Here is a 22,669-nt window from a genome sequence, read left to right as displayed (position 1 = left end):
AAGGCACATTTCCTCCAGGAAGCCTTCCCTGTCTTAGCCCTCCTCTCCTCCTCTCCCACTCCCTTCTGCATCGCTCATACTTGCTCCTTCACTCATCTTCCATCCCTTCCCCACAGCACATAGTTATAGATCTGTAATTTATTTATCTATACTAATGTTTGTCTCCCCCTCTAGACTATGAGCGTGTCGTGGGCAGGGAATGTGATGTTATATTGCACTCTCCCAAGCCCTTAGTGTACAGTACTTTGCACCCAGTAAGTGCTTATTAAATACAATAAATAAATAAAATAAGAAGTACCATTTAAAAAAAAGCTGGCCGGATCAGGGGACCCGGTGGGTAGCTCAGAAAGTAAGTGCAGGAGCTGGCAAATGCAGCCCATGTCAGCCCAGCCGGTTCCCCGTATAACAACTTTCAGCAGTCCAAGAATGAGGTGATTGTGAGGTGATGGGGGGGAATGTGATTAGTGCCCCCCGCCCCAGACCCCCCCGAGGCTCAGGCTAGCTTCGACAGGCAGCGTGGCTGCCCGCGGCTGGGCCCAGGCCTGGACAGGGATAGCGGGGCTGGATTTCCGTGGGACCAAGCAGGAAGTGTTCAGTGACAGGAACGTCTCACGGAAGGAGTCCAGAGACTCGGCTGCGAGAAAGACAAGGTGGAAATGGCTCGAGTCTGTGTTTTGACTGATGTGCTTTTTCAGGAAATTTATGGGAATACATTTTCTAAAAATCGCTCTCCCTCCACAGATATTTCCTGGAAGAGCCTGAAACACTCATTTTAAGAGGGTTTTCCTCCCCCCCACCACCATTTTTGAGAGGAAAAAGTGCCCCCCCCCGGCTTGTCCCTTGGGCTCGGCCTGTTGTTGCCAGCCCCGACCAGGGAAGTGCCAGATCCCTCGGGTATTTGCGACCCCTCCCCAAGGGCATATAATAATGGCATTTATTAAGCGCTTACTACATGCAAACCACTGTTCTAAGCGCTGGGGAGGTTACAAGGTGATCAGGTTGGCCCTCGTGGGGCTCACAGATTTAATCCCCATTTTCCAGACGAGGTAACTGAGGCCCAGAGATGTTAAGTGACTTGCCCAAAGTCACACAGCTGACAATTGGCGGAGCTGGGATTTGAACCCATGACCTCTGACTCCAAAGCCCGTGCTCTTTCCTACTGAGCCACGCTGCTTCTGAAAGGAAATTTTAAAGGTACCACCTGGTGAGGGTCTTGCAAATTTCCTCTCAGAATGAAAAACTCCTCCCCCCCCACCCCCATCACTTCTGCGGGCTTTCTGATTAGCCGTCCGGTGATTTGGAAAAGCCTTTCCGAAAGTGTCTGAATGGTTAAAAAAAACTGTTTTCTTAAAGGCAGCCAGGAGAGCTGCCGCAGCATCATCGCGGTGGGGAGGGATGATGGAGGTGTGGTTTTCACACCCGGTTCAGAAGGGTGAAGCACTGGGGTCAGGATGACTGAGGGATCCTGGGTGTGGGAAGGGTCTTTGGCTTCCTTGGCTTTGTTCACTGGGGAAGGTAGGTCACTTCTCTTCCTGTTTGCTCGTTGATCTGGTCACCATTATCATCATCACCATTGTGGTTATTAGTACTATTTTTAATGATATTATTTTTAATTAATTGAAATTATTACAGTTGAAACAGTTGTATTTGTTAAGCATTTACTATGTGCCAAGCACTGTACTAAGCACTGGGATAGATAAAAGACAATCTGGTCGGACACATTCTCCTTCAATCTCCTCCAAGAGGCCTTTCCTGACTAAGCCCTCCTTTTCTTTTCTCCACTCACTTCTGCATCGCCCCCTTTATTCATCCCCCCACCCAGCCCCACAGCCCTTATGTACATATCTGTTATTTATTTATTTATATTAATGTCTGTCTCCCCCTCTAGACTGTTAGCTGGTTGTGGGCAGGGAATATTATACTGTTGGTTGTACTCTCCCAAGCGTAGAACAGTGCTCTGTGCACAGTAAGCGCTCGGTAAATACAATCGACTGACTGACACAGTCCCCGTCCTACACGGGGCTCACTGTCTGAGGGAGAGGGAGAACGGATAGTGAATCCCCATTTCACAAATGAGGAAACTGAGGCACTGAGAAGTTTGGTCACTTGCCCCTACTGAGAGCTCACCTCCTCCAGAAGGCCTTCCCAGACTGAGCCCCTTCCTTCCTCTCCCCCTCGTCCCCCTCTCCATCCCCCCATCTTACCTCCTTCCCTTCCCCACAGCACCTGTATATATGTATATATGTTTGTACATATTTATTACTCTATTTATTTATTTTTTTGCTTGTACATATCTATTCTATTTATTTTATTTTGTTAGTATGTTTGGTTTTGGTTTTGTTCTTTGTCTCCCCCTTTTAGACTGTGAGCCCACTGTTGGGTAGGGACTGTCTCTATGTGTTGCCAACTTGTACTTCCCAAGTGCTTAGTACAGTGCTCTGCACACAGTAAGCGCGCAATAAATACGATTGATTGATTGCCCCAGGCGAGACGGCAAGCGAGGGTAGAGCTGGGAGTCGAACCCGGGTCCACCCGGCCACACTGCTTCCCTTGATGAGGAGTCAGTCTGTGCTCTGGCGGCTCTCCGGTGTCGTTGGTGAAGAAAAGGGTTTGGCGAGCCAGGGAGCGGAGTAGAGGTTGTAGAATGGAGTGAGGTGTGTGGAGGGATGTGTGCAGGTTTGGCGGTGGGCGGGGAGGCGCGGGTGCAGGGGGGGAGAGTCGTGTGGGAATACGTAATTAATTTTTATACTTTCCCCCGTAAACCATCGACCCTTTTTTATGATGTCATGAGGGATTCCTTAATTTTGCAGCTGCTTCCTGGTTACGTCAGAGAAGAGCCTGTCACCCCACAGCCCCGAGCTGCACTCACACAGGATTGGAAACAAATGAAGTGTTGAATATCTAATGGCTTCCACAGGGAGAGCCGGCGCAGCCTTCCCAGGCCTCCTCATGCGAGGTCTTCCTCAAGCGTCTCTGACCTCCCGAGCACCTCTGGGCAGGGGAAAGCAGAGCTGTAGCCCAGAGCCCCAGTGCCCCTGTTCCAGATATCCCCGGCTCTTCCTCTCCTCCCCACACTTTCCGTTTCACTCTTCTGGGCTTTTTGGCCCCTTCTTTTTGGCTCCCAGGGCCTTCTGGGGCCTCTGGTTTTCCCACCCAGACCCCTGTACCATCCTGCGCCATTCTTCCAGTCAGAGGGGCTTGGATGCTGCCTCGTGGGGGAGTTGGCTCTTTAGGTGGGCTCGCTGGATTCCGGGGGACCTGCGGGGTAGGACACTGCGTGGACTTGGATTGGTCCTCAGGGTCTGAACCCCCTTGAACCTCCAGGTCATGGCGGGCTGAAACCAGCCAGTACTGGGGGGGCTCAGACTTCCACTCTCCTATATATGTTCCCTGTGGATCAGGCATTGGTGCTGCTGGACATAATCAGTCAATCATATTTATCGATCACTTACTGTGTGCACAGCACTGCACTAGGTGTTTGGGAGAGTACACTGTAACAGAAGCATTCCCTGCCCACAACAAGCTTACAGTCTAGAGACGGAGCTTGGGTTGGATCGGCCGGAAACGGGAGGTCAGTTGTGAAGGAAATAGTGGTTCCCATAGGCTGTTGTCCTTCCTTGGCCATTCCTCCACGGACTGCGCTCAGAGGCGGGAGTCGTGACCATCTTCTGCTCCCGATAACCTCTGACACACCAGTGACTTACCTCTTCCTTCAAGTGAGGGGGGGGGGGGGTGTAGGGAGAGGGCAGGGGTGCACATACACTTACATGTGTGCAGGCGCTGGCACCCACGAGAACTGCAAAGAGCAGGAAGATGGTCTGTGGTCCTGAATCTCTCTGCTTCTGCTGTCAGTTTTTGTTTTTTTTTTGTTCCTGTCTGGTTTGTGTGCAGCCGCTACCTCTACCACCATCACCGCCTTCTACTCTTTTTCCTCGTCCTCCTCTTCCTCCTCCCCCTTTCTCGTCCTCCTCTCCCTGTCTCTCCTCCTCCTTCCTGCCCCAGAGCCCCAGTGGATGAGGAGGCAGTCCGCTGGGGCTCTCATTGCCCACTTCCTGTAGACAGGGAGATTTTGGAGGATTGCTCAGGAGCGGTGCCAACCCTTTGTCTGCCTGGAGCCTGACTCATGAAGAAAGCACTCTTGTGTCTGCGAGATAAGAACCAGCAAATTGCCTCCAGGTGGTGTCAGCTTGGAGGTGACCGAGGACCAACCGGCCAGTTCCTTCCCTGTTGGGGGAAAGGGAGGGAGGGGAAAGAGAAGGGGAGGAGACCTAGTGAGTGCGTTGTCTCATCTGCATTCTCCCCCCCACCAGTTGGGATGAATCAGGCAAGCAATCAGCCAGATTCTCCATCCGGTCATATACTCGGTACCTTTTGTGTCTCCTTGCCTTCCTGTTTGGGCATCAAAGCGTGATGTCATTTACCCCGTGCCTACCTTTCGGTGACCGGGATCCTCCTCTTCCAGGCAGGAAGCCAGCTGTGTACAAAGGAGAGCTCGGCTGTTGCTGTTGGACCCCGAGTCCCTTCCCAGGCCGGCTCTCTAGCGACTCCAGCTGAGAGTAGAGCCCAGCCCTGCGGATCCAGTCACAGCAGCTAGGATGCTTGTTTTCATTATCCGATGAAGCTTGAATGACATGGCAGAGGAAGGGGGAGCGTAGTGACCGTAGCGGAACCGTGACTCGGTTGCCACTCAGCGGGGCTGTGCCGGGAATGCCGTTTCAAGCTGGTCGGTGTTCGGGAGGGGGAACCCTGTTAGGGCTCCTTTATTGGCATCGCAAAGAATGCAAAATGCCTGGTTTCTCAGGCAGTGATTTTCAGCAGTGCAAATCGGTGAAGTGCTCCTGAGCACTGGTGAGGGTCTGAGGGGACGCTAGTTCACTCGGAGTTCATCTTCCAAAGCCGTCGGAAGTTTTGCCTGCCCCCCCCGCATGGTGACAGAAACCCTGGACTCCCTGCCTGGCTTTTGAGTCACCCTTCCTGCATTCCCTGACTCCCCTTTGACGGAGAGTGATTCTGGGGTCCTTCTGGGGTTCCCGGGGAGCGCCACTTCCTTGTCGGGAAAAATGCCCGGCATGTCCCCTCTTCCTGGGGTTCCCTCAGCGTCATTCAACAGCCGCCCCTTCCCCACCCCCCTCGGCCAGACTGGCTGAGGCTGGAAAGGCAGAACTGGGAGCTTCCAGAGGGGGGCCAAAATTCCAGTCCCGTTGCTGGGCTCAAGAAGGGGGGAAGTGGGAGAAGGGGGGCAAGCCGATTTCTTGCCGGCCTGCTCTTTTTCCCCTTCCCATTTCCTTTCGGAGGGGACGCCTCGCCATACCGGAGCTGTCAGGCACAGCTTTGCTTTGGCAGCGCCGTCGCACACACACTGGCGGGAGAGGGGCCGTGTTTATCACTTTTCCTGGAGATTATCTGTTTAAGCACTTCTCTGACAGTTACAATAACAAGGGCAGTGTGTTGTGTTTCCCAGCAGAAGGACACTCGCCGCTGAAAGATGTATAGCACTAATTAGAAATACATAACATCCGGCCACATGGCAGCCTTCTCCCGGCCGCTCCGTTTCCTGATTTCATACAACTTTGACGACAGTTGGTTTATGTTTTCCATGAACGTGTGCGCCGAGAAAATGAGAGCGTGTCCCCGCCGGACAGGCGCGAGGAGCTCTTCTCTCCCCCCGATCGCCAACACCCCCACCCCTGACCAAGTAGACAGGCGTTCCTGGGACCCCTGAGGGTGACAGCCTGGGGAGGAGAGGGACCGGGCTGAGACCTCAGGTGACTTCCCCTGTGGAAGGGAGCATTTCCCTTCCCCGGTCTTCCCCTTCGGCCAAACCCGCCCCGCTAAACCCTGAGGAGGCTTATTTTGGAAAGAAAGGGAAAGGCCATTGAGCGGAATAATGAGTTCCTCAGTCCTGTGGTGGCTTGGCTGCATTGTAAGTGCCTGGGAACATGCCCCTTTGCCCCCTATCCCTAGAGAATCGTTCAATTCTGGGAGCTTGGGTCCCTCTCTAAATGACATAATGCTAATAATAATCATCATCATCATCATCAATCGTATTTATTGAGCGCTTACTGTGTGCAGAGCACTGTACTAAGTGCTTGGGAAGTACAAGTTGGCAACATATAGAGACAGTCCCTACCCAACAGTGGGCTCACAGTCTAAAAGGGGGAGACAGAGAACAAAACCAAACATAGTAACAAAATAAAATAGATAGAATAGATATGTACAAGTAAAATAAATAAATAAATAGAGTAATAAATATGTACAAGCATATGTACATATATACAGGCGCTGTGGGGACCCGTAATATGGACCAATAATATCCATAATCATAATGATAATTTAAAGTGGTACTTGTTAAGCGCTTGCTAGGTGTCAAACACAGTCGCAAGCGCAGAGGTAGGTAGGTAGGTACAGGTTAGATTGAACATGGTTCCTGACTCGCGTGGGGCTCACAGTCTAAGTTTGTTGATGGCATTTGTTAAGCGCTTACTATGTGCAAAGCACTGTTCTAAGCGCTGGTCGGGGGATACAAGGTGATCAAGTTGTCCCACGTGGGGCTCACAGTCTTAATCCCCATTTTACAGATGAGGTAACTGAGGCTCAGAGAAGTGAAGTGACTTGCCCAAGGTCACACAGCGGACATGTGGGGGAGCCGGGATTCGAACCCACGACCTCTGACTCCAAAGCCCGGGCTCTTTCCACTGAGAACTGGAGAACTGAGGTACAGAGAAGTGAAGAGAAGCAGTGTGGCACAATGGAAAAAATGCACAGGCCTGGGAGTCGGAAGGACCTGGTTTCTAATCGTGGCTCTGCCACTTGTCCGCTGTGTGACCTTGGGCAAGTCACTTAAACTTTTCCGGGCCTCAGCTGCCTCATCAGGAAAATGGAAATTAAGATTATGAGCCTTATATGGGACACGGACTGTGTCCAACTGTCCAACCTGAGTAACTTGTGTCTACCCCAGTGCTTAGTACAATGCCTGGTACATAGTAAGTGCTTAAAAATTACCATAAAAAAAAACAGGCACAGAGAAGTGAAGTGACTTGTCCAAGGTCACACAGCAATCAGTCGTATTTATTGAGTGCTTACTGTGTGCAGAGCACTGTATATTGTGTGCAGAGCACTGTACTAAGCTCTTGGGAGAATACAATTGGTGTACATAATCTCTACCCACAAGAAGCTTACCATCTAGAGGAGGAGACAGACATTAATATAAATAAATAATAAAGCAATTGGCTGAGTCGGGATTAGAACCCAGGTCCCGTGACTCCCAGTGCTGGTTATTGATGAAATTGGTTAAGTGCTTCCTAGGTACGATGTATCGTGTTAAGCACCACGATAGAGACATACTAGTTATATCAGACACAAGCCTTCTGCCGCTTGGAGCTTACCATCTAAGGAGGGAAGAGTGCTCTTGAACTCCTGGGACAGGGTTAGGGTCAGGACCCGGGCCAGTCCTATTCCATCCCTCTCCCAGAAACCCTCCTGTAGTAGGGAGTTTCTACTTGATGCAGAGATGAATCTGGGATGTTCCATGAGAAGCGGCGTGGCCAAGCGGAAAGAGCCCAGGCCTGGGATGTGGGTCTTAATCCCAGCTCTGCCATTTACTTGCTGGGTTCCTCATCTGAAAATGGAGATTAAGTACCTGTTTTCCTTCCTCCTTAGGCTGTGAGTCCCATGTGGGACAGGGACTTTGTCTGACGTGATTGTCTTGTATCTCGTGCTTAGCGCAGTGCTTGGTACCCAGAAAGCACTTAATTATCGTTATAATCATCATCATCCCAGACTGAGCTCCTTCCTTCCTCCCCCCCTCGTCCCCCTCTCCATCCCCCCATCTTACCTCCTTCCCTTCCCCACAGCACCTGTATATATGTATATATGTTTGTGCATATTTATTACTCTATTTTACTTGTACATATCTATTCTATTTATTTTATTTTGTTAGTATGTTTGGTTTTGTTCTCTGTCTCCCCCTTCTAGACTGTGAGCCCACTGTTGGGTAGGGACTGTCTCTATATGTTGCCAACTTGTACTTCCCAAGCGCTTAGTACAGTGCTCTGCACACAGTAAGCGCTCAATAAATACGATTGATTGATCATTGTTGTTATTTAATTTTTGGACAGTTACAGAACAGGGTTTGAAGTTCAGCATCTGTGGCATGGCACTAGCCTCTCTCTCCTGCCAGCTTTTGAGGGCAAGAAGATTCTTCTACCTGTAATTTGGTCGAGTTGTCTGATTCGCAGGTGACACTGCTGACCGTGAAATTGTATTTGAGCATATGTGTCACTTTGAGTTTCTCCTGGATCTGTGCCCATGAAAATAAATAGTGTCCCTCTTCTGATCAATCAATCAATCGTATTTATTGAGTGCTTGCCATAATAATTGCCATATTTGTGAAGCACTTACTATATGCCAACCATTGTACTAAAAGCAAGGTTTTTAAGGTAGATACAATACAGTCAGATCGGACATTGTCCCTGTCCCAAACAGAGCTCACAGTATAAGCAGGGAAGGAGGATAAACATTTTATTTAGAGAAGCAGCGTGGCCTAATGGAGTTAGAGGACCTGGGTTCTAATGCAGCTCTGCCAAATGCTTGCTGTGTTACCGTGCGCAAGTCACTTACTTCTCTTTGCCTCAGTTTCCTCAACTGTAGAATGGGGATTAAATCCTATTCCCTCTACTTCGAGCCCCATATGGGACAGGAACCTGATTAACTTATATCTACCCCATCATTTGGAACAGTGCTTGACACATAGTAAGCATTTAACAAATAGAACAATAAAATAATTTTATACCCATTCTTGCAGTTGAAACTGAGACACAGAGATGGGAAGCAACTCAGTCATGGTCACACATCATTGCCCGGAAACCAGGGTTAAAAGGGGAAACGTAGGTCCTGCCCTGAGCAGGACATGCTCTTGAGGGTTTTTGCAGTGGTGGTGAGAAGTTTGGTTTTTTGTTGGTTTTTTTTTCTTCTTAGGTATTTGTTAAGCACTTACTATGTGCCAGGTACCTTACTAAGCGGTGAGGTAGATACAAGCTAATTAGGTAGGATGCAGTCCATGTCCCACAAGGGGCTCACAGCCTTAATCCCCATTTTACAGATAAGGGAACTGAGGCACAGAGAAGGTGCCCATGATCTCTTACAACAGACAAGTGGTGGAGCTGTGTTTGGAACCCAGGTTCTCTGATTCCCAGGCCCGTGTTCTAGCCACTAGGCCACACTGTGAGTTGGCTGTGAGCCACCCTCACCGTGTCCCGGGCCCCTTCTGCCCCGTAGCGCACACTGGGTCACCTGCAGTCTGGGCTCACCGAACAGAATATCCTTGAGACCCCCCTGGCAGCCAGCACCACCGTTCCCTCCCCCTTTCTGTCAGCGGGGCTTAGTATCAACCAGTCAGTCACTCTCTGATGAGACTTGGGTTCTTATCCCAGCCCTGCCACTTGTCTGCTATGTGGCCATGGGCAAGTCCCTTCACTTCTCTGGACTTCAGTTACCTCTTCTGTAAAATGGAGATAAAGGCTGTGACCCCGATGTGGGACAGGAACTGTGTCCAACCTGATTAGCTTGGATCAAGCCCAGCGCTTAGTATAATGCCTGGCACATAGTAAGCACTGAACAAGTACCATTAAAAAATTAAAAACTGAAAAAAAAAACCCTGGCCTTGAAGTATACTTTCAAATAGCGACGCCTGCTCCTTCTGTAGAGAGCCCCAGTGAGGCCTTGCTTGGGGAATATTGTTGGATCTGGCAACCAGACCCAAGAGCTGCCATTTGTCACCAAACTGATCCAGGCCCAGTGACAACTAAACCTCCCTCTGCCACCGCTTTTCTTCACCCAAGGAGATGAAAGCAGATGTGTGGAAAGTCGTTCCCATCCTGACGCTCCAAGCCCTCCCACTCTTCTGGTGCCAGATCTCCCCTTCCTCCACCCTCCCCTTCCCCATCCCGGGCACCTCTGGCATGTTGGGTGATGTGTCTTACCTTGCAGGCACTTGGTGCTGGTGGCAATAGGTAGCCATTCCCCTAAATGGGGAGAATGCGTACAGTAAACTCTCAATAATTGGCTGATTGTTTATATACTTATCTTTTATACTCTGTTATAGTCTGTTTTCTGCAGCTTGCAATCCCCAGCTAGATTGTAAACCTCTTGGAGGCAGGGATCATGTCTGCTCACTCCCACATGCTTAGTACTGTAATTTGCCCACCATCGGTGTTCAGTAAATACTACTAATTGATTGATTAGTGCCCGGCATAGGCATAAAATATGGCAGTGTTAAGGGTGGTATTGGGTTGATGCAGACGGAGGTGTTGTGGAGTAATCATGGAAGGCTTCCTGGGCTTTGACGACGGCGAGTCCTGTAGTCCGGCTGATTTGTGGGTGGAAGTGGAGCCAGGCTTAGGCCACGGGGAAAATGTGAGCGTGGGGTCAAAGGTGGGAGTGTCAAGCATGGGAAGGAGCACGGAGCAAGAAGGGGAAGAAAGCTGATACGTTTGGGGAAAGCTGTGGAGAGCTTTGAAGCCAGTGGTAAGGGATTTCTGCCCGATGCGAAGATGTACATTCTGGGGCTCTGCCTTTGAGATATTACATGGGAAGCAGCGGTCTAGTGGAAAGAGAATGGCCTGGGAGTCGGAAGATCTGGGTTTTAATCCTGGTTCTGCCACTTGCCTGCCATGTGACCTTGGACAAGTCACTTCCCTGTAAAGGGGAAGGATTTGGATGTCATTAATGTCTGTACGTCTGTCTGTCTGTCTTTTAGACTGTGAGCCCACTGTTCATCATCATCATCAATCGTATTTATTGAGCGCTTACTGTATGCAGAGCACTGTACTAAGCGCTTGGGAAGTACAAGTTGGCAACATATAGAGACAGTCCCTACCCGACAGTGGGCTCACAGTCTAAAAGGGGGAGACAGAGAACAAAACCAAACATACTAACAAAATAAAATAAATAGAATAGGTATGTACACTGTTGGGTAGGGACTGTCTCTATGTTGCCAACCTTCCCAAGCGCTTAGTACAGTGCTCTGCACACAGTAAGAGCTCAATAAATGTGATTGATTGATTGTACGTCTCCCCCGTCTACCCAAGACTGAAAGCTTGTCTCCTAATCGTGTTGTATTATTCTCTCCCAAGCGCTTAGTACAGTGCTGTGCATGAAGTAAATGCTCAGTAAGTACATTTGCCCTCTGTCCATCCGCCAAGCTAGCTCTCTTCCTCCCTTCAAGGCCCTACTGAGAGCTCACCTCCTCCAGGAGGCCTTCCCAGGCTGAGCCCTTTCCTTCCTCTCCCCCTCGTCCCCCTCTCCATCCCCCCACCTTACCTCCTTCCCTTCCCCACAGCCCCTGTATATATGTATATATGTTTGTACATATTTATTACTCTATTTTACCTGTACATATCTGTTCTATTTCTTTTATTTTGTTTGTTTGGTTTTGTTCCCTGTCTCCCCCTTTTAGACTGTGAGCCCACTGTTGGGTAGGGACTGTCTCTATATGTTGCCAACTTGTACTTCCCAAGCACTTAGTACAGTGCTCTGCACACAGTAAGCGCTCAATAAATACGATTGATTGATTGATTTGATCAATTGCAACCCCTTGCCACCCTTTGGTAGTAGGGTTTGCATCTGCACTACTGCTCTGGAAAATGTGGCTTCACCTACGGGCAGTGGGTAGTGCTCGGAGGAAGAAGTGAACGAGATGGGTGTGGGTGTGCACACACGCACCAAGGGGATGGAGAGTTTGGGGGCTCAGCCTCTCCTCTCCATCTTCCGCAGGTCCCCCAATCAACGCTCAGTTGAGACGTCTATGTTGTAGTCAGGGAAAAGTCGGTTCTCCGGCCAGGAGCGAAAGGGGAACTGAAGTGTGGTGACTGTTCTCCAGCAGAAGTCGCTGATGAAATGAGACTCGGGCCAAAACCTGTGGCTTGTCGGATCCGTGGCCCTCGTTGTGAGTGGTTTGTCCAGGGCTGGCGTGTCGAGGGAAGGCGGCCCCAGATGAGGCTGGTAGTAGTGGTAACAATACCCTGTGCTCCGTCAAGAGGATTCCCCCCTCCGGCTCCACCTCCGACAGCTCAATCAATCAATCAAACAATCAGTGGTATTTATTGAGCGCTTACTGTGTGCAAAGCATTGGCCTGAGCTCTTGGGAGAGTACAATATAACAGAGTTGGTAGACCCCTTCCCTGCCCACAACGATCTTACAGTCTAGTCGGGGAGACGGGCACTTCTTCCGCAGTCCAGCATTTTTGTCTCTAATTCATTTTCATGCCTAGTACAGTAGTAAGTGCTCAATAAAATACCACCGATGGATGGATTGATCTTGTCCTGCTCCCTCGGTCCTCTCCCATCACCCCAGGCCAGGCTCCCGAAGTCTTAGCGTCTCAGAGTCCTTTTCGGTCTTTGCAGCCCATGGGTCCAGGCTGCCCACCGGCAGCCTCGTGCCAGGATGGGGAAGGAGCGGGGTGGCCACAAGAAGACTGCCTGAGGAAGTGGAAAGGTGCTCACTACTACAGCAGAAGGAATTGCAGCCCGGGCCCTCGGACCTAACTAGGACGGCCTCAGCCTCCCCCAGGAATCCCGGCACCGTCACAGAGTGTAACCCAAGCGCTGGATGAGAGCGAGCGAGAGAGAACCCCCCCACATCCCCCTTCCCCAACCTTCCGCCGTAGCCTGTTGCTCTCTGTCACTGCCAGGGCCCTCAGAAGTGGTTCCGGGCTGGCTGCAGATGCTCCGATTGGATTTGCTTCTGTAGAGAAGAGGCAGAGGCCCTCCCTCCGTCCCTTTCCTTGGGAATAGCTGTGGTCTTGTGGCATCTCCCCGAGTAACTGCTTCAATTAAGCTCCTCTGACAAGCTGTTGTGTGACTGGTGAACTGTCGGGAGGCGCCTCCCCCTTTGGCTGTTTAGGTTAAAATGCCAGCAGGGACGGAGATCAAACACACAGTTAATTAGGCTTTTAGCACTTGAAAATTCTCCTCTGACAGAATGATCGGGAGCCACTGCCAGAGCCCCTGAGGTCTCACACCCCTCCTGGGGCTTGCTACTTGTCACCCCTTTGGGCAGACTACTTGTCCCAGGGGGCCCAATCTGGCCCCTTGGAGGGAAACTGTGTGGGTCCCCCTCCCTCAGGGCCGCAGATTGGGGAGCGGTGGGCTTGTCTGGCCAAGCCCATAACAGCTGGGTCAGCAGCGGAGGTACTGATTAGTCGGAGTATGGGCCCAGTGGAGAGAGTCTGAGGTGTAGGGGTTCCCCCAGGAGAAAAGGAACGGAATAGTCCAGCCTCCTGGTAACTGCCTTTGAAGGCAGAGTGAGGTCTGGGATCTTCCTGCTGCTGAGAATTACCCCAGCCAACAGAGGAGTGAGCGGTGGGGCGGATATGGCCCGGGAGTCAGTAGGACCTGGATTTTAATCCCAGTTTTGTCACTTGTCTGCTGTGTGACCTCGGGCAAGTCGTTACACTTTTCTGTGCCTCAGTTCCCTCATCTGTAAAATGGGGATTAAGACTGTGAGCCCCATGTGGAACAGGGACTGTGTTCAAACTGATTAGATTGTATTTACCCCAAGCGCTGAGAACGGTGCTTGACACATAGTAAGCGCTTGACAGATACCGTTATTATTGACAGAGCGTCAGAAGGCAAAATGAAAGGCTGCCTTTTAGGGCTCTGGGAGAAATACTGAAGGAATCCTGGGTACCGGGCGGGGAGCACCTGTCGACCTCGGGCTGGCCTGGGGAGGGAGGTCGGGGGACGATCAGGCTGGGCTGGTGGCCCCGCTACCTAGGAAGGAAATAGTTTCCCTTTTCTATTTGTCTTTTCCTCCTGCAGTATTTCAATCTTCAATCTTCGCCCTAGTCTCAGCAGCTGAGCCCCCGCACCTGGAGAAACTGAGTCCAGCTTGCCAGGATTCCAGCTGGAGAAGGGGTGTGGACAAACTGACTGGGAGAGGGAGTGCCAAATCCCAGCTCTTTCTGCCCCACAGGTGTCTGTGGCCAGGGCCCCCCACCTCCAGCGGAGCTTTTGCCAGGGAGGAGAAGCCCCGGCCCTCGGGTGGATTTGGAGGGGAGACCTGGGCGCTCTGAACCCAGAGTGTTTATGGCGGGTTGGTTTGTGTCTCCTCAGATCGCTTCTCTGAAGAATGCCGCTCCGTGATCCAGGAGCAGGCCACAGCACTGGGCCTGGCCATGTTCTCCCTGCTGGTGAAGCGCTGTACCCACTTGCTGAAGGAATCTGCCAAAGGTACGGTGTTTAGGGGATGGCACTTCCTGTGGCTTTTGCTGCCGTCAACTCTGACCCCCCGCCAAACCCAGAACTCCCACATCCTTACCCCCCTTCTCCCCACACATCCTTCTCCTCCTCCTCCTTCTCACAGACCTGGACTTTAAAGAAAAAAAATTTTGTGGTATTTGTTAAGCACTTACTAATTGCCACGCACTGTACTAAGCACTGACGAAGATACAAGCTTATCAGGTTGGACGCAATTCCTGTCTCATACGGGGCTCACAGTCATAAGCCCCCTTAATGGCCCCCCAAAAGCATTTTGCTACTCAGCCCACCCTCTAGACTGTAAGCTCACTGCGGGCTGGTAACCTGTCTGTTCTGTTGTACTCTCCCAAGCACTTCTTACAGTGCTCTGCACACAGTAAGCGCTCAGTAAATACACTTATGACTGACTGACCCACATCACTTACGTACGTATCCTTTTACTCTGATCCTTCCCCTTGCCTGTAATTCATTTTTTTAATGTCTGTCTCCCCCTACTAGATTGTAAGGTCCCTAAGGGCAGGGATCGTGTGTCTACCAACTCTCCCAAGCACTCAGTACAGTCAGTGCTCAGCACACAGTGCGCACTCAGTCATATTCACATCAGTGGTATTTACCTGTATATATGTTTGTACATATTTATTACTCTATTTTACTTGTACGTATTTATTGTATTTTATTTTGTCAATATGTTTTGTTTTGTTGTCTGTCTCCCCCTTCTAGACTGTGAGCCCGCTGTTGGGTAGGAACCGTCTCTATATGTTGCCAACTTGTACTTCCCAAGCGCTTAGTACAGTGCTCTGCACACAGTAAGCGCTCAATAAATACGATTGGATGAATGAATGAATGAATACTGAGCACTTTGTGCAGAGCACTGTACTAAGCGCTTGGAAGACTACAGTATAACAGTTGGGTTGGTAGACGCATTCCCCGCCCACAGTGAGCTTACGGTCTAGAGGATGAGCGTACAGTCCCACTGATTGATCGATTGATTGATTGCAGGTGAGTCCAGTGGGGGTGGGCGCCTGGTGCACTGGTTCTCTCTCTCTGTCCTGCTTTTCAGAATCCTCTTGGGCGCTGGGGCTTTCCCTCCGTCTTCGGGCCCAGCCGTCCCGTGGACTTGGTCTCCCTCCCCTAAGAGCTCGCTGCTGCCATCCCAGCCTCCCCCTCGGCCCCCCAGGCGGGGGCCTCTGCAGCCCTAGGCCCAGCTCTCCCCCTTTGCTTCTGCAGCTCACCCGTCCTCCCCCGAGGGCGAGGGCGACCAGGATGACATCAAGGTGTCGTCCTTCCTCACGGACCTGAAGGAGCTGCTCCCCAGCGTGAAGGTCTGGTCGGACTGGATGCTCGGCTACCCGGACACCTGGAACCCTCCGCCCACTTCCCTTGACCTGCCCCCGCAGTAAGTCAACTTGGTCCACTCCCTTTGCTCACCCAGCACCCTTGTTTCCGGCTTCCTCCTCCCCCATCGCCCTCTCCGCTCCCTCAACTGGCCCGTCCTCCCTCTCCTTGTGCTTGGGGCTTTTTAGTTGTATTTCTACCCCATCCCTCAGTTCTCTCCCCCATCTCCCCTCTCCTGAGGCATCTCTTGCTCTCCTTTCTCAAGAGCCGGGCTTGCGCCGTACCCAAACCTTAGCTCCCCGGGCTGGTACTCCAGGATGATGCTTTTCCCTAGGGTGTCTTCTGGGAGAGGGTGGGAAGGGAAGATGCTGTGAAGGGAGCTGCCCGAGGTTGCAAAGAGACCCTCTGCCTGGGGAGGCCTCTGGCTGCAGCTCTGGGGCCATCATTCATTCAATCATATTTATTGAGCGCTTACTGTGTGCAGAGCACTGGACTAAGCACTTGGGAAGTACAAGTTGGCAACATATAGAGACGGTCCCTACCCAACAACAGGCTCACAGTCTAGACGAGGGAGACAGACAACAAAACAAAATATGTGGACAGGTGTCAAGTCGTCAGAACAAATAGAATTAAAGCTAGATGCACATCATTAACAAAATAGAGTAGTAAATATGTACAAGTAAAATAAATAGAGTAATAAATCTGTCCAAATATATATACAGGTGCTCTGGGGAGGGGAAGGAGGTAGGGTGGTGGGGATGGGGAGGAGAAGAGGAAAAAGGGGGCTCAGTCTGGGAAGGCCTTTTGGAGGAGGTGAGCTCTTAGTAGGGCTTTGAAGGGAGAAGAGAGCTAGCTTGGCCGAAGTGTGGAGGGAGGGCATTCCAGGCCAGGGGGAGGATGTGGGCCGGGGGTCGATGGCGGGACAGGTGAGAATGAGGTACAGTGAGGTACAGTCTACACTGCACTCCCAACTCCGCAGCCCAATTCCTGGCCAGCAGGGTGGACCCATCATTGTGGACTCTCCCGTCCCATCCCGTCCCCCTCTGCTGCTCCTCTCCACCCTCTGCCGGTCTACATCCCAGCCCCGGCAGACTGTATACGTGGAGGGGAAGGGTCCTGGACAGCTGCGGTTGCCCTTCCCCCATCCCCATCATGGCCCTCCTTCCCCTTCAGAGCTCGGGGTGTGTTTGGGTGGCACCTGGAGAAGCGCTCTCCGGAACTGCCAGAATGGGCTCCAGCCAGCTTTTCCATCAGCCAAGGCTCGGTCCCAGGCTGGATAGTCGGGGCCGCAGCAAAGGACCTGACAGCTCTCCTTCTGGCGGCCGAGCAGCCAGGTTCCCAGCGGGGCAGCCCCCGAAGGGTTAATGCTTTCAGTTGCAAACTCTTCAGGCCGTTAATCTGTAGTGCGAACTAGGCAACTGGCACAGTTTTGGAATGAAAATGACAAGGAAGGGCCAAGATCTCCGGGTGTCTGAAACCGCCACTGTAGAGCATGCGCTAGGATCTACTGTCCCTCTCTCCCTCCCCCTCTCCATTCCTCCCTTCCTCTCTCTCTCTCTCCCTCTCCTCCTCCCTCCCTCTCTCCATTCCGCCCTCCCTTTCTCCCCGCTGCCCAGAGCCCCACACTGTCTCAGAGTTGCCATGTGGCACAGCCATAGCTCCCTGACACACCACCGGGGCCTCCGGCCGTCGGGCCCACTCCCTCCTTTTTTTACCGCCTGCCTCTTTTCTCCCTCTCCTCCTCTCCCCCTCCTCCTCCTCCTCCTCCTTCCTTCACTCCCTTACTCCTCCCTCCCCGTTGGCTTTTGTTTGGCCGAGGAAATGGAAAGCTCACACAGGAAGTGCTGGGCCTCATTTGCTCGAGGTGCCGGGTCTGTTTTCGGTTTGGATGCTGCAGTCCATGGCCCACTGCCGGTTTGTGCGAGCTGCTGCCCATCTTTGGGCAAGGGCTCCAACTGCAGCCAGGGCACGTGGTATTGGCTACAGCCCTGCCCTGCTTCCTGGACCCTACAGAGCTGAAACGGGGAGGGTGTTCTGGGTAAGCTGGGCCCTCCCTCGCCGGACTTTTTCCTCCTTCCCCAAGGAGAACAAACCCTTCTGGAACGGCTACAGGGACCCCCAGACCAGAAGGATGAGCCCCTGCAACCTGGCCCAGTAGCCCCGCCGGGCTGAGGACTGACCAGGAGTCTGCAGGAGAGCCCCTTGCGCCGAAAACATCTCTGCCTTCTCTCTGGGATAACAACTGGAGCCACCTTTGGCTTCTGGGTTGAAGGAAGAGCCCAGCTGTGCCGGGTGGTCCCGTCGGCCCCCGGTCTGCACGTGGTCGGGGCTTGAGATCTAGGCTGAGGAAGCATTAGTTAGTTGCAGATGCAGAGTGCAGCTCCTTGCCAGCATTGATCCCACCTCATCCCCTTTGGGTCAGGGTATTAGTCAACGAGAATAACCTCGGGGTTGCCCATTTTCTGGATTCCTGCTCACTGTCCACCACAAGCTTGGTGCGGGTTTTTTAGGGTTGCAGAGGTAGATGAGGCAATGGAGAGGGGGTTGTCGAAGCCCCAAGGCCTCCTCGAGACCCCCTAGCACTTTGGTGCATATGTCTTTGTCTTGACTGGGTACTGGCTGTTCCTCTCTTCTCCCCGCCATGCACCCTCCCCCCAAAACACACACACACACACACACACACACACACACACACACACTCTCTCTCTCTCACACACATATCCCCCCCCCCCCCCCCCCAGTATCCTCCAGGTGGTAGAACCCGAAATCCATTTGGCTCCCTTCCTGCTCTTTCATCCTTCTCTTGGGGTACACTGGACACCTGTGACCTCATCATTCATCTCGGCACCCCTCCACACTCACACTCAAGCCTTCCTTGGCGTGCCTTCTTACCTCTGATCCACCTTCCTTCCTCTCCCCCTCCACCACCCCCATCTAGGGGAGTAGGCAGACATTTCGGAGCACCCTCCTTTCTGCCTGGACCCCATTAGTCCTGGAGAACTACAGAAGCTGGTTGGACTCCCAAAGATCAGTGTCCTCAGCCACTGTTCTCATCCCAAACAGGGTGGCATCATTGTCCACTGACTCCAGTGAATGCTCCTCCCCCAGAAGAAGAGTTATGATGATGATGATGGCATTTGTAAAGCGCTTACTATGTGCAAAGCACTGTTCTAAGCGCTGGTTATCAGGGGACCTTAAGGAGTGAGCAAGGTGCGGGTGCATTTCCAGCCGCATTCCAAGGCAGAAAGACTCATTTGTCCTTTAACATGCACCATTTGGAGATACACCAGCATAGATGGGAGAGGCAGGGAATTCTGTGGAATGATTGCCCCTGCTCTACCTTGTCCCCCTTATTATTATTAATAATGATAATCATCATAATAATAGAAGCAGTGTGGCCTAGTGGAAAGAGCACATGCCTGGAGTCATGGGGTGTGGATTCTAATCCCGTCTCTGGCACGTGTCTGCTGGGTGACTTAGGGCAAGTCACTTCACTTCTCTGTGCCTCAGTTCCCTCATCTGTAAAATGGGGATTAAGACCGTCCACCCCTTCTGGGACAGGAACCGTGTCCAATCCGATTACCTTGCATCTACTCCAGCGCTTAGAACATTGCTTGGTACAAGGTAAGAGCTTAACAAATACCACAATTTATTTATTTGCTTAATTGATGGTGTTTGTCAAACACTGTTCTAAGCGCTGGGGTAGATTCAAGGAAATCACGTCGGACCCAGTCCCTGTCCCCCGTGGGGCTCACAGTCTAAGTAGGAGGGAGAACAGGGATTGAATCCCCATTTTACAGATGAGGAAACTGAGGCCCAGTGAAGTGAAGTGAGTCACCCAAAGTCCCAGCGGGCAAGTGGCGGAGCTGGGACTAGGACTCACGTCCTCCGACTCTTGGGCCCAGGCGCTTTCCTCTAGGCCAGGCTGCTCCTTCATAGGGCCTCTTCCAGGGAGTGGCCAGAAGTGCCCCATCACCAAGCGAAAAGGCTGGAAGCTGTCAAAGTGACGGTCCACGGGGATGGAGCAGAGGGTTCCACGGGTTCAGGGCAAGCAGCCGAAGCATCCCAGGACCTTTGGAGGGAGTGGGCCAGGCCAGCAGGCCAACCCGACTTGCCCCCTCAGCCTCTGGCCAGGCAGAATCCTCTTGTCATCTTGATCTCTGGTTCTCAGTAAGTGAAAGAGTCAGGGGACTTTGAGAACGTCCAAACTCAGCCCAGCTGTGGCAGTTGGTTTATTGCTTTCAGCTGGTACTTGAACCCAGGTCCTGGTCTTGGAGTCTTTCCCAGGTTTAATCCCCAGAGCTTTCTCTGCAGCTGTATGACACTGCGCTGACCCCGAATGAGGATAGGAAAATAGAACCGGTGCCAAGCCAGAGTCTCTTTTTCATTTGGAGTCTGGCTGTCTGCCCATGACCAGGGTTACATAATGGGAAACATAGCTGGGGCTCTGGAGAGCCCGCGTTTCACCAGGCTGCCCAGACCTTCGCGTTCTGATGCTATATATCTTCCTAATTGTAGCTCGGATGCATTTATCACACTGTTGGATTCAAGTCCCCTTCAAATTTAACAAAAAAAAAAAAAGAAAGAAAGAAAACCATCAGAAATTCCAGAGCTCACTGCTGTTCCATGGTTTTCCTGCAGTTTGGAAGAGCAGTTCTGGTAAAGGTGTGTGGGGAACTTACTAGCCAGAGGGGCTAGCGGAGGGGGTATTAGCCCCGGAGGAGCAGTGCGGCTTAGTGGAAAGAACCCGGTCCCGGGAGTCAGAGGACCCGTGTTCTAATCCCTGCTCTGCTGGTTGACTCTTGTGTGACCTTGGACAGGTCACTTCACTCCTCGGTGCCTCAATTCAGTCCTCTGTAAAATGGTGATTCAATCCCTGTTTTCCCTCCCTCCTTAGATTGTGAGTCCCAAGTGGGACTGGGACTGCCTCCAACCCGATGAACCTGGTTCTATCCCAGCGCTTAGGACAGTGCTCGACACATAGCATTTTAACATGTACCATTAAAAAAAAAAAGAGGTGGCAGCAGATACACACCCAGAACAACATTCTGTCGTGATGCAGCAGCTGTTGGGGGAAATAAATTTTTTTGGGTTGGGGTCTCCGATCTCGAGACTCGTAATTGCTCTTGGCATGGCACCCAAAGGTCAAGGAAGAGGGCTTTGAAGAAAGGCTTCTCCCTGACAGTTATTAAGAGGTTAAGGTTTTCCCTGTGGGGCAGCTATTAAGCGCCGAGTCCAAGTCTGATAAGCCCCCTTCAGGACGCTGACTGAGGGGGGGGGCACGCAGAGGGTCAAGAAACAGTACCCAATCTGCACTTCCCCAAAGGAAGTGGTGAAGGCTGAAGGAAGCCCTCGTGCTGCCCTGGCTCCGCCACTAGCCTCCTTGACTCCGGGCCGGGAGTCCCCTGGGCTGGGCGTCCCCCAGCCTGGCACCATGGTGTTCCTCTTCCAGTGCTGAGCAAGGAACATGTGATTCCCCCACCTCAAGAGTGGGCTCTCCCCTCCCGGCGTTCCCTCAGCTTCCCACAGGGCACCCTGTGACGAGGAAGGAGGCCTTGGGATCTGTCTCCAGCTTGACCCCAGCAGGGTACAGCCCAGATGACCCAGGAAGAGCTCTCCTCCCAGCTCTGGGCCGAGGTCACTCGGGTCCACCCTGCGCTAGGCCGCGGAGACGTGTCAGAGCGGTTGCAGCTGAGAGTTTGTAGAGGCGGGAACCGTGAGAATCCACACTGGGGAGGAGGCCGTGGCCTCCACTCTTGCCACCGAGAAGTCGGGGCCCCGTAGGGAATACCCTTTCCCAAACACTCAGGCCCGATGGCTTTAACACACAGTAGTGACCCTACAGAGGCTTCATGGACTAGTACTCTAGGAGAACGGAAGCCAGAGTGTCCCCAGCCTGGGGGCATGAAAAGGGTCCTTGGGCATCTGGGAAATTCCGAAACTAGGTCCCTAGGGCCAGTGGGTTTGCTCAGCCTTGGGGCACTCTAATTCCCAGGACGTTCCCACCACCTTGGGTCTGGCTGGGTTCTGGGAGTAGGGTCAGGTGACTGAGCCAGGTGAGGTTTTTTTTTTTTTCCCCACTAGTACCGAGTCTGGGCCCTCTCTCTCCCGGAAACTTTTCCTGAGATTCGGAAGGGAGCGGCGTCTTCAGTTGAGCCGTTCTGTTCTTTAAAGGTCAGGGAGGATAAGGCCTTTTCCCCAAGAGGCCTTTAGCCTCCCTGCCCTGGCCATATGTTTGCTCAGGAAATCAATGTCCCGATTCCCTCGCCTCCTTTCCACACAACCCGAGCATCTGGAAGAGACGCTCTTCCGCCCCCTGAGGGCGCGGTGTGGCCCGAGGCCGCTGTTCCCCAGCCTGGCTATGGACCACCCCCTCCTTCCCCTCCCCATTTCCCCCTCCTTCTCCCCGTCCCCAACCCGGAACTGTCAGGGCAGGATGGTCCCCGAAAACTGGCCCCAAGGAATACCCTTGTGGCTTGAAATGAGGCCGAGTGTAAATGAACCATTCCGATGATTCTCCCTCAGTGCTCCAACGTAACCTGGATTCTTGAATCCTACGCTGTCCCTGTCTATTCGCTACTTACCTTTTGGGGTTTCTGCTGATCACCTTGGGGATGCGGGGGTCTTCTTAAGAGAGCTAGATTATCTCAGGGACTGCCAGGCCCCAAAAGGAGACTTGGGTCTTTTGATCAGGTGGCTCAGAGGGTTTCAAGGTAAAAGAACCTTTTTTTTAATTTTTATTTTTTGGGGGTGACATGGGCCATTTAGCAGTTCTCAGTGGCCAGGGCCTTTCCTCCTCATGGCTCTGGCCCAGGGAGCCATCCCTGCTCGGGCTTCTAGGTGGCTGGTTTCTGTGCTACCTCGGCCTCATTTCCAGCTCTCCTCACCCCAGGAACTGAAAGACCCAACTCATTTCCCATCTGCACTGCTCCTCTGATCTTCCATGGGTCTGAAACACAATGCAGGGCTTCTTCTCACTCAACTCTTTCCGGGTTTGTTCTGCAGCTGTGGAGTTTGAATGTTAGTGTTTAAACAAGCTGGTATTACACAGGAAATGGCCACCTCCACAGGCCCCTGC

General features: G+C 52.2%; 1 protein-coding gene across 1 annotated transcript in view; it reads left to right on the top strand.

Annotated features, from left to right (window-relative positions):
* The window catches only part of SMG6 (SMG6 nonsense mediated mRNA decay factor), a 193,929-nt gene that overhangs the window by 87,152 nt on the left and 84,108 nt on the right, over positions 1–22,669 (top strand). Inside the window, exons 11-12 of the mRNA XM_038759125.1 lie at positions 14,113–14,229; positions 15,484–15,652. Coding sequence (XP_038615053.1) covers positions 14,113–14,229; positions 15,484–15,652 — 286 coding nt within the window. The remainder of the gene's footprint in view (positions 1–14,112; positions 14,230–15,483; positions 15,653–22,669) is intronic.

This window comes from Tachyglossus aculeatus, chromosome 17 (genome assembly GCF_015852505.1).
Source record: "Tachyglossus aculeatus isolate mTacAcu1 chromosome 17, mTacAcu1.pri, whole genome shotgun sequence".
In the NCBI taxonomy this organism is placed as follows: domain Eukaryota; kingdom Metazoa; phylum Chordata; class Mammalia; order Monotremata; family Tachyglossidae; genus Tachyglossus; species Tachyglossus aculeatus.
The sequence above is the reverse complement of the archived record's forward strand: the minus strand, read 5'-3'. Positions and strand labels throughout refer to the sequence as shown.